The sequence below is a fragment of the Hylobates moloch genome, unplaced genomic scaffold, assembly GCF_009828535.3.
Source record: "Hylobates moloch isolate HMO894 unplaced genomic scaffold, HMol_V3 SCAFFOLD_4, whole genome shotgun sequence".
NCBI classification, from domain to species: Eukaryota; Metazoa; Chordata; class Mammalia; order Primates; family Hylobatidae; genus Hylobates; species Hylobates moloch.
In genome coordinates, this window is record NW_026652279.1 from 104,006,652 (window position 1) to 104,017,330 (window position 10,679).

General features: G+C 35.8%; 1 protein-coding gene across 3 annotated transcripts in view; it reads left to right on the forward strand.

Moving 5' to 3' along the window:
- The window catches only part of AKAP11 (A-kinase anchoring protein 11), a 49,069-nt gene extending 43,371 nt beyond the window's left edge, over window positions 1–5,698 (forward strand). For all 3 annotated transcript variants that reach the window (XM_032150781.2, XM_032150780.2, XM_032150782.2), the window contains 2 exons: window positions 2,936–3,096; window positions 4,493–5,698. In XM_032150781.2, coding sequence (XP_032006672.1) covers window positions 2,936–3,096; window positions 4,493–4,633 — 302 coding nt within the window. In that variant the 3' untranslated portion in view covers window positions 4,634–5,698. The remainder of the gene's footprint in view (window positions 1–2,935; window positions 3,097–4,492) is intronic.
- Window positions 5,699–10,679: the final 4,981 nt, after the last annotated feature.

Here is a 10,679-nt window from a genome sequence, read left to right on the forward strand (position 1 = left end):
GTATCTGAGTTTATTCATCGGAGTGAATTTAGAAACTTTACTTTGAAGCTGAGTTTTCATTATATTCAGGTGGTTGTTGAATTTTTTTCTAAAAGTCTAATTTTTTTCTTAATTTTGAAAATACCAATAATGTCTTGTATAAAGTGCACTTATAAAAGTATTTGCACTCTTCGAGATATTTGTTTTTGAACTAGTGGTATTTTAAAAATTGCTTCTCTAGAAGCAGGCAAACAGAAAATAGCTAAAAAGAATTTCTCGAAATTTACTTTATAACACCTGAATTTTCAATTAGTTTAACACGTTGTTTAGGGAAGTCACATCCCAATTTTTAAGCTGCAATCTTCAGACTTAAGATTATTATTTTTTAGTTTTAATGCCTCTGTAAGTAGACATTCTTTATATAAGGCTTCTAGAAGTCAGTTTTTCTCATCAGATATAAAGTCAAGATGGGGCAATATTTTTAGTGTTACTGATATTTGATATTGATATTCCCCACTGCAATATTTGTTTCATTCTTGTTCACTAAAAAAGTGTTGACTTTGTTTATAAAAGTTATGCCTTTTCTCAAGTAACATCTGTGAACAGCTATTCTAAAGGCTATACATGGTATAAATGCATGTGGTAAGTATTCTCTAATGAACTAGCGATTGCTTAACTAGCTTTACTGAGGAATGATTAAGAAAAAAGAAGATACGAGTTAATGTAAATATGAAATTTATTTTGAAAAAGATTACTTTTGGTACTAACCAGGCTGTTAAAGATTTCTTTTGTAGTTGGTAGAAATCAGGAGATTAATTGTATGTTGATATGTCATTACTGAGCTTTTGAGATTATAGGTATTTCTTATTATATAGAAAGTTACAGCCAACTTTAAATTTGTTAGAGATTGGTAAATTAGGAGATAGATTGGTCTGGATTTATGGAAAGATTCAAAATTATGGAAATCCTAAGGCAACAAACTTCTTTTTTTAAAAAAATAATTTTGTAGTTGCAGGATGTCAGTCCCTCCCCTTTTCACTAATGGTTAGTGACTTCTCTAAAGAGAGAGCCGTTTGGAGGTTCTTGTAGGCCAGGCAGCGAGGAGTCCTGAACTGAGAAAACACCAGCAGTGCAAAGAAGCAGTGGGGTAGTTAGCTTCTAGCCCCCTGAACTCCTCAGTATTGCAAAAAGGCCCAGAGACCATGCCTTGTACCATGGTATGCCAAACCTATTTTTGATTGAGAGTGTTTGAGAAAGGAGAGGGAAAAGACAATACATTTAGTTTTAGAGAGTAATGTGGACCAAATCTTTTTAACTAAAAATTAGGGACCGACACAACTCCTAAAAATAATTAATAGTGGTCTATAATGGCCTGCAAGCTGTAGCAGAGAATCAGAGATATCTGTCAACAACCTTTCCATTACTGGTACATATTGGCATGATGTCTGCCAGCATGCCCTGGTGCTCACCTCTTGTGGTGTGCGTTAAGGGGTGGAGGGGTCCTGGTCTCAGCACTCCTTATTGCTCAGGTATCATTAAGCAGCAGGAATGTTAAACGCATGATATTGGCCCGTAAGTCATTATTTCCATCAACAGAGATGGATCCCTCTTTGTGATGAAAACATAATTATCATAAAAAAAGAAAATAAATTTGAGATACTCTTGATACTAGAAGTATACCAGAAAATTCCCTGATCTGGCTTTTGGGTATAAGTGGTTGCACATGGCATTTCCCCTCACTTGTCTGAAGAATGAGTGATTAAGAGCATGGAGCCAGACTGCCTCTGTAAATGTCCTGGCTCAGCCACTTCCCCACTGGAAGACTCTGGGGCTGTCTTTGCCTCAGATCTCTCACCTGTAGAATGGAGACAATAATAGTTTCTACCTCTTAGAGTGGTTGTGAGGATTAAAGGAGTTTGTACATATAAAGAACTTAGAACAATACTTAGGATGGAATATGTGCTGCACAAATGTTGCTGCTCTTCTTTATTTGAGATTTTTGTTTTTTTGTGGGTTTTTTTTGTTTGTTTTTTGAGACAGAGTCTTGCTCTGTTACCCAGGCTGGGTGGTGCAATCTCGGATCACTGCAACCCCTGCCTCCTGGGTTCCAGCGATTCTTGTGCCACAGCCTCCTGAGTAGCTGGGACTACAGACATGTCCCACTACGCCTGGCTGGATTTTGTATTTTTTTTTTTTTTTTTTTGAGACGGAGTCTCACTCTGTCACCCAGGCTGGAGTGCAGTGGCGCAATCTCGGCTCACTGCAAGCTCCGCCTCCCGGGTTCACGCCATTCTCCTGCCTCAGCCTCTCCGAGTAGCTGGGACTACAGGCGCCCGCCACTACGCCCGGCTAATTTTTTTGTATTTTTAGTAGAGACGGGGTTTCACCGTGGTCTCGAGCTCCTGACCTCGTGATCCGCCCACCTCGGCCTCCCAAAGTGCTGGGATTACAAGCGTGAGCCACCGCGCCCGGCCTTTGTATTTTTAATAGTGCTGGGGTTTCACCACGTTGGGCAGGCTGGTCTTGAACTCTTGGCCTCAAGTGATTTGCCCACGTCGGCCTCCCAGAGTGCTGGGATTACAGGCCTGAGCCACCATGCCCAGCCTCATTTTTATTTTTATTGTAATGATAGCTTTATAGTTTTATTTTTCTCTCTAACCCACTGGTCATAATTTATATCAAATTATGGCATTTATAGAACTTGAATTCAGTATGTTAAAATGGTGTTTTATATTTTTGCAATCAATAAATGAACAAAGTTATTTCTTTGTTTTACATTATTTTGCTCTTTAAAAGTTTTAGTTGAGGTTATGGTGTGGTTAGAAAAAGATGGATTTTTTTTTCACCATTCATTAGAATCCTAAGAAACAGAAAATATTTGTATCTACTTGACAACCAGAGTATTGAGAGTCAAATTGATGAGTTTTACTTTATATTGTTTACATTTAAATATCAGGTTTGGGGCAAGATGGAAAGACACTGCTAATTACGAATATTGACATGGAGCCATGCACGGTAGACCCCCAGCTAAGGATTATTCTTCAATGGCTCATTGCCTCTGAGGCTGAAGTTGCAGAACTTTATTTTCACGACTCTGCAAATAAGGAGTTTATGCTAGTAAGTACCTACCTTACAGAGTGTGAGGATACATTTAACAGGATATGATGTTCTTGTCATGTGGTTGGTCTAACAAGATGCCTGGTGATGGCAGAGTGGTTAAATTCTTAGGCTGTAGTGTCCAACAGTTTGGGTTCAGACATCAGCTCTGCCACTTTCCAGCAGTATAACCAGAGGCAGATTCACCAGTCTGTCTCATTGCCCCTAACTGCACTATGCAAATGAATATAGAATCTACCTCACAGGGGTTTATAAGGATTAAATATAATGTTAAAAAAATGCTTAGTCTAATGCCTGACATAACACTAAGCTCTCAAAGGTAGATGCTATTAATAAGCATTGTGTGTGTTCCTATGAAAAAATTGAATTATTCTCTGTATCTAATTGATTCGTAATTGTACCTAATAATTAATATATCTCTTTCTCTGATAATCCAGTTTCATTTGTATGAGAAGCTGTCATAATTAAAAGCTGATAAAAGTTTAAACAAGATGCTTACTATGTGCCAAGTACCTTATTAGTCAAGATTTTCAGTTTACAGTCTTAAGGTTTTTGTTCCTTAATTTTCTTTATCAGAACTTTCCTTTTGGTGTGGTAGAAATATTCAAATTGTGGTGATGGTTGCATTCAACTTGGAGAACATACTAAAAACCATTGACTAGGACACTTTGGGTGAATTGTGTGTTATGTGAGTTTTATCTCAAGCTGTTTTTAAAAAGGTTAAGCGTATATATGTTACACAAAATTAAAGTAGTTTTTCAGAATTTAACTTACAGATCTTTCAAAACTTAAGAGCTTTTACAGAACTTAGTAGAAAAAGAAATGGACAAAGGCATGTCATGAGTGGTGACAACAGGATTTATTTAAACCTATTTATTTATTTATTTATTGTTTTGTTGTTGAAACATTAACATTCTTTAACTTAGAAAGCCATGTTTCCATTGAGGCTAGAGTGTGTATTCCAGAAAAATACCACACTATATGTTGTGGAAGGAAAATCCACATCCTTTTATTGAGCTTGACATTGTCTTTATTGTTTTATGTTCTAATTGAGGGTGTGGCAGTTGTATTTAGTTAGGTGAAGAATTTCCTGTAGAAACTCAGCCTCTGCACGCCCACACAGACTATTTGCTTGGTGAGGTTTGTGGAGCTCTGTCTCCAGCGATCCCAAAGTGTCATTCTCTAGAGGAGATGTGTTTATAAAGGGGAAGAAGGGAAAATGTTTAATTTGGGTAGAGGGGTAGCGGTTTAGAGGGGAAGACCTTGTTATAACTAGGAAGCGGTATTTAATTGTAAACAGCAGGATTCTTAAGTTACAGCTAATATGGAAAATAAAAATAAAAGCTGTGTTATAAAATTGTTTTTGGTTAATGTTTGAAATATCTTTGTTTCTTAGCTTTCAAAACAATTACAAGAGAAAGGATGGAAAGTGGGAGACCTCCTGCAGGCTGTGCTTCAATACTATGAAGTGATGGAAAAAGCTTCCAGTGAGCAGAGATGCAAGTCGCTGTTTGATTGGCTCTTGGAAAATGCATAGAGCAAACCCCAAACCAGTGTATTTTAGTATTTGTTTGGGGAGGGGAACAAGCCAATAAAGATGTTTAGGATAAAATTTGAATAGTGAATATTAACATTGTAAGTCAGTTGGGAGGCAAGTAAATATAGCTTTCTGAGCGCTTTGTGTTATCACTCGGTATATATAGTTCATACTTTTGTAATCTGTCAGAATACTACCTTCACTTATTCTTCTATACACGTGTGTAGTGTGTCAAGACCCTAAGAACATGTATTTGAAGGAAGGTCTAACCAGGGGGTTTTCAGGGGCATTGTCTGACCACATTCTTTTTGTATCCAAATAGTGCTGCTAGAAACTACACTGAAGTGGCTGAGGATAGGTTCCAGTGATAGAGTTATAATTTTGCTCCTTTGCAAACAAATGGTATCTAATTAATAACTAGTCTGCCATCAGAAAATAAAATTGACGCTGATTTTTAAAAATTTCTAGTAGATTTTTGGTCTTTCTTTCCTGTTTTTAAAAATCAGTTTCATTTCCATATTTCATAGATCAGCTATTGGTAGCTTTTTGATTTCCCCAAACGATTTAATTTCTTAGCAGAAACATTAGTATTTTAGGTTTCTATAAACACTATAAGTGATAGTTTCCCCCATCCTTTCATCAGATGACATTCTTTGCCAATGCTGCCAGTCATTCTGGCATGAAAGTGGTGTGTGTGTGTGTGTGTGTGTGTGTGTAAAGGAGTACTTTAACCTTGCCAGTTTGTTCCCTCTTTTATTTTACTGTTTTCTTTTTAGAAACCCACTGTTAAAATTTAAAAAGGTGCTTTAAAATAAAACGCCTATAAAGATTGTGCAGTAAGAATTTTTATTCCTCTTTTTGACAATTTTGGGTTCCCAACTTATCTTACAAGTGAAAACTTAAATTGTAAAACATGTTAAAATTTTAAAAATTAATTTTAATGTGGAAATGCATTTAGAGAAGCCCAATAGTTTTTATTGTTGGATTTTTGAAAAAAACTCTACCAAGAATATGTTTTTTTTTTGTTACAAAAATTGGGATTCCCACCTCACCCCCCCCCCCCCCCCCCCCCGCCCCCCCCTCTCCCCCCCCTCTCGCCCAGCCACCTCGCCTCTTTCACCTGGGCTCTGCATTTCCTACTAGTTTGTGTCCAGAAACTGCAAATTGACATGAATAGAGGACCAAGGTTGTGTCTTGCTTTTGTCTCTGTCTCCCCTCCCTGCAACTCTCTCTCCCCTCCTCCCACTCTCTCCCTGCTCCCCCCACTCTCTTCCCCCTCCTCTTCCTCCCACTGTCTCTCACCTCCCCTGCCCCCCACTCTCATCTCTCGCTGTGTCCTGTGTATGTGTGGGTGTGTGTGTATTTGGGTGTGTAAATGTTGGTTCTTCCACTACTGGATTTTGTAATCTAGGATAAATCACTTTTTGTGGGGGCTTTGATTTTGCTCTATTACATTTTCATTTTTTCTGAGCACTGACTGTTCTGAAAGCTGCACAAAATGTAGAAGACATAGCACCTGCCAGGGAATAGGGAATAAGGGTACTTACACATTAATGTGAATTAGTAATTGTGGTATAGAAATGTTTTATAGTGAAAGATTCAAATTTGCTTTTCAAGAAAAATGCCAAAAGCTATTTAAATAATTTGAGGTTACATCGTAGGTTGTGATTTTTCTCAATTTAAGATACAGAAATACAGCAAGCCTTAATATAAAGTTTCCTAAAGTTTCTTCAAGTATTTTTTAAGGTGGAGAAATGCAGGAATTGTATAATCAGAATTGTTTCTGCCTTTAGCTTTTCAGAACTTGAGATGTGGCAGCACTGGACTGGGTTTTTTTAAATGTTAGGACTAGGAATGTTTGCTCTTGTTAATTATGAATTAATTGATTATTAAGTTTAGAATGCATTTTTACAAGTATCTAACTATCAAATTGTGTTTAGTAACTTGAGTGTATGCACAAGTTTCATCAACAGCAAAATAGAGTTTTGAATTTCTTTTAAAGTGACGATATATTATTTTGTGAAACTTTGTGTTTGAAAATGTTTATTTCTGGTTATGGTGTAATCATTCTGAGTTGAGGCTTTTCTTATTCTTATTTCCTTTGCATTTTGCTAGAGCTGTGCTGAGTTCAGCATTTGCTTATTTAACCACTACATAATGACAGACCAGTTATTAGGTATTAGCATGTGTGGTAATAATAATAGTGGAACTTCACATTTACATCAATTCAGTGCAGGGGCATAGAGTAAAATATTAAATTTTGGCAGATGTGTGAAAAGAAGTGTGAGTTAAAAATATTAAATATTGGCAGGTGTGAAAAGAAGTGTCAAAATTCCTCATATAGAGAAAAGAATTTTGAGTTTAGAGCATTATCTGTTAATTAAGTATAGTCTAAACTTAACTTTCTTTAAAGGCACTTTGTGGTTTTTCCAAAGATGTTCTAGATCTATTTGGTTGCTCTATAGTCAAACAGCTCTTTTGAAGACAACTGTCTTATTTTATTACAAATTGGCTTGACGTATTTATACTGTAACATTGTAATATTGCTGTGCTGTACATTTTTGCCCTTATGAAATATGTCTTTTTCAGAACTGTTAAAGTTTTGATGTACATCGAGCTGAATTCTCTTTTTACCAGTTTCAAAACCTTCAAGTGATAATGTGGAAAAAAGTGAATGAGACCTCTGATAGGGGGTTTTCAGAACCTTGTTCACACCGAAATGTGACAGTTCTTTCATGTTTTCCTAAACCAAGTTAAAATTACATGTATATTTTGGTGTTAAGGTTGATTTTTAAGATACTTCTGATTTATACAAAAGGAATGTTTCCTTTATAAATCACAGAAGAAAATGACAATATCTGTTGGATAATTGATATAATTTAATGGCGTTATAAAACCTTTAAGAGGATTCATGGTGAATATATGTGATAACATCTTTATACTTTGAAAAATGTTCCACTTACCCTTCAGATACTTGTTGTAAGTTAATTCAATTCTTAATACTTTAATTTTGCTCCAACAAGGGCTTTATGTTGCTGGTAAGAGAATTTATTTACTAAATGCACTATGTATAAAGTGAAAGATAGTTTACTTATCTGACTTTGATATTAGATGGCTGACATTAGTGCACATAATGCAGAGTTTAACCTTGATTCTTCAACAGAGTCCAGATTTAAATGTCTACTTAGTTAATTAGCTGATATTCTTTCACAATTAATATATTCAATTTCCCATCAGTATATCACTTTAAATTTTATGTTTTTCTAAGGAAACTTTCCACAGAATTTTAAACAACTGATGCATCCATACTCAGGGTGTAGGGAGAATACTTTGCATTTAAAAATCCTGTCCACCTGTCACCAGCACAAGAGAATTAGAGCTTCAGTGAGAATTTAGAAAAATTATACTAAAGTAAGATGCATTTTTTCTCATTTTCAGCAAAACTCCTCTAAGCATTTACTCATTTACTGTATTCCTGCTCTGAAGATGTGGATACAGAATTAGTCACTCTTGTCACTTTATTTATTTATTGGTTTTTTTTAACTATCTGTGTACATTCCTTTCATAGGGTAGAGTTGTAGTTCTAGAGGTTCTTATTTTGTTTTTGTTGTAATGTTTGAATACTATTTAATATCCGGTTTTAATATTGCTGGATTTGCTACCTTTGGTTACTTGTGCAGTGTTAAAAGTAATCTACTTTCTTGTTTAATATACCAGATACATAGCAAAAGCAGCTTGGAATAATTATAGCTGTTTATTTGGCTGTGCTCAGTTACTACATTAAGATCTTGTACTGTGTAACAGTAACTCTTTTTTGCTTTTCAGTAATTTAATATGTTCACTTAACAAAATACGAACTTTGAGATGCACTAAAATTTTGTTTTAGCAGTGGCTCAAAAAATTTCAGAAATTACTTTTGTAATTATTTGCAATTAACTGTTCTTTTATCTTACAATTGTTTAAGCCTGTGATCTTTCTTCTCCCAGCTAAGAGTTCTTCAATAAATTTAAGAAATACCTGGTCTTGGTTTTCATTCTGTAATATCTCTTTAACTGCTCTGTACTGAGTGGGACTGCTATGACAGAAGACCACGTAAGAGGACTGAACTGCTAGATCATGGTTTTGAGAACAAGAGAAGTTAGAAATATTTTCAATTGGATACTAGATTCTACCTACTTATAGATACCCCTAATGCAGACACAGTGACTTAAAAGGCTGGTTGCCCAACCTGTTTTTGCAAAGTAGAATATTATGGTTGCCTTGAATGTGAACGTGGCTATGAAATTCTTCTGGCCTGGTTTGAACACTCTTTCCGTAGTAAGACCATACCTCTGTTAAACCCTGTACACAGGATACTTACAAGCTGCTGGGTTTGTTTTTTTTTTTTTTTTTAATTACTAATGGATTTGACTTTGTCTTAAGAATTTTTTTTTCCTTTTAAATAGACTATTTTTAGAGCACTTTTAGGTGCACAGCAAAATTGAGCAGAAAATACAGAGCTCCCGTATACCCTCTTTCCCCAGCCTCCTTCACTGTCAACACCCCGCAACAGAGTGGGACATTTGTTACAATCTATGGTCCTGCGTTGACACACACACCATTATCATCCAGAGCCCATAGTTGACATTAGAGTTCACTCTTGTGCATTTGTGGGTTTGGACAAATGCGTAATTATATGTACATAACTGTAATCTCATACAAATAGTTTTACTGTGCCCTATCTTAATGTAATTTAAGCCCAGAAATTAGGAAATGGTTTTAAAATTTTTTTTATGAATGTTTTAATATGCTAGGAAGTAATAGCAAACAATGAGAAGGTTTGATTGTAAGTGCACCCCAGTTACTAAGCAAACCAAAAGTGCTGACAAGAAGTGAGCAAGATTCCATAGATTATAATGCCAAAAAGGAAGTATGGCTCAAAAAGAATGGGAAATGTGGCAAAGGACATTTGACAGTTTTACACAGAGGGATCATATGTGATTTGTATCTTAGCTAGGACAGAGAGGAAGGTGAGGGACAGGGCTTGAATTACCTCAGATTTTTTAAAAGTGTGAGATGGAGAGGTCATTTATCTAAGGATGAATGTACTGTTGTTCGTATAATACAAAAAGAGTAAAAATCAGTGTTTTTGCGTCATTGAGTTTACAGCAAGAACAATAAAGAGTATATTTTCCACTTTTTTCTCTATCCTTTGTAATTTTATAGTCACCTTTCATTTTAACTTTTGGTCAAGGAGGGTAATACTTTAGACTGGAGAGAGTGAAAAACAATTTGAAGAGGGGATTGAAGCCCCGATTTTGACTTTAACTCATCCCTCTGCACCCCTACCCCCTTTTAAACAGACACCTAAATGAATTTGTTAAAGCACGGGATTAAAACCAGACTTCTGTGTACTGAATTCTGCCCATCTGTATGTTTTGGTCTGGTGTAGAATCTTTTAAAAATAGTTGCCAAATTTAAGATTTCACATTTAAATAAGTTTTGTATTTTCATCTTCTTGAAACAATTGAAAGCTCTGAAGCAGTGACTGGGCTCTTACATGGCAACAATTTAGCAGGAGCTGAATAGTAATTGCCCCTTTAATCCCAGAGTAAGTTCTCTTTTTGCCTGTGGCATGAGTTACTCCAATTCCCTCATTTCTGTTGCCTGCTGGGGCCTTGTAGATAGTTGAGATGCACCCACTGACTTCAAGCAGATAAGATAATGTGCTTAGAAAATCTGAACTACATTCTAGTGACTCTCTAGGGTTGCTCAAAGAGGGGAGGAACATTCTAGAAATTATAAACGTGCTGAGTTTATTGCTCCTGAGTAGAAAACAAATAGTAATTGTTAAAAGCATAGTTTTATTTTTTTTAAGTATGTGGAGAAGGGAGAGCCAGCATAGGTTTACCAAGAGCAGAGTCTATCAGATTTACATTTCATTTTCAGTAGAGTTATTTTGACATATTGAAGGATGAGAGATACAGTATCTAGATTTTAATGAGGCATTTTTATATGGAGAGAAGGAATGAATAACTGTGGCTTCCTAACGTTTTGAGAAGCGTGT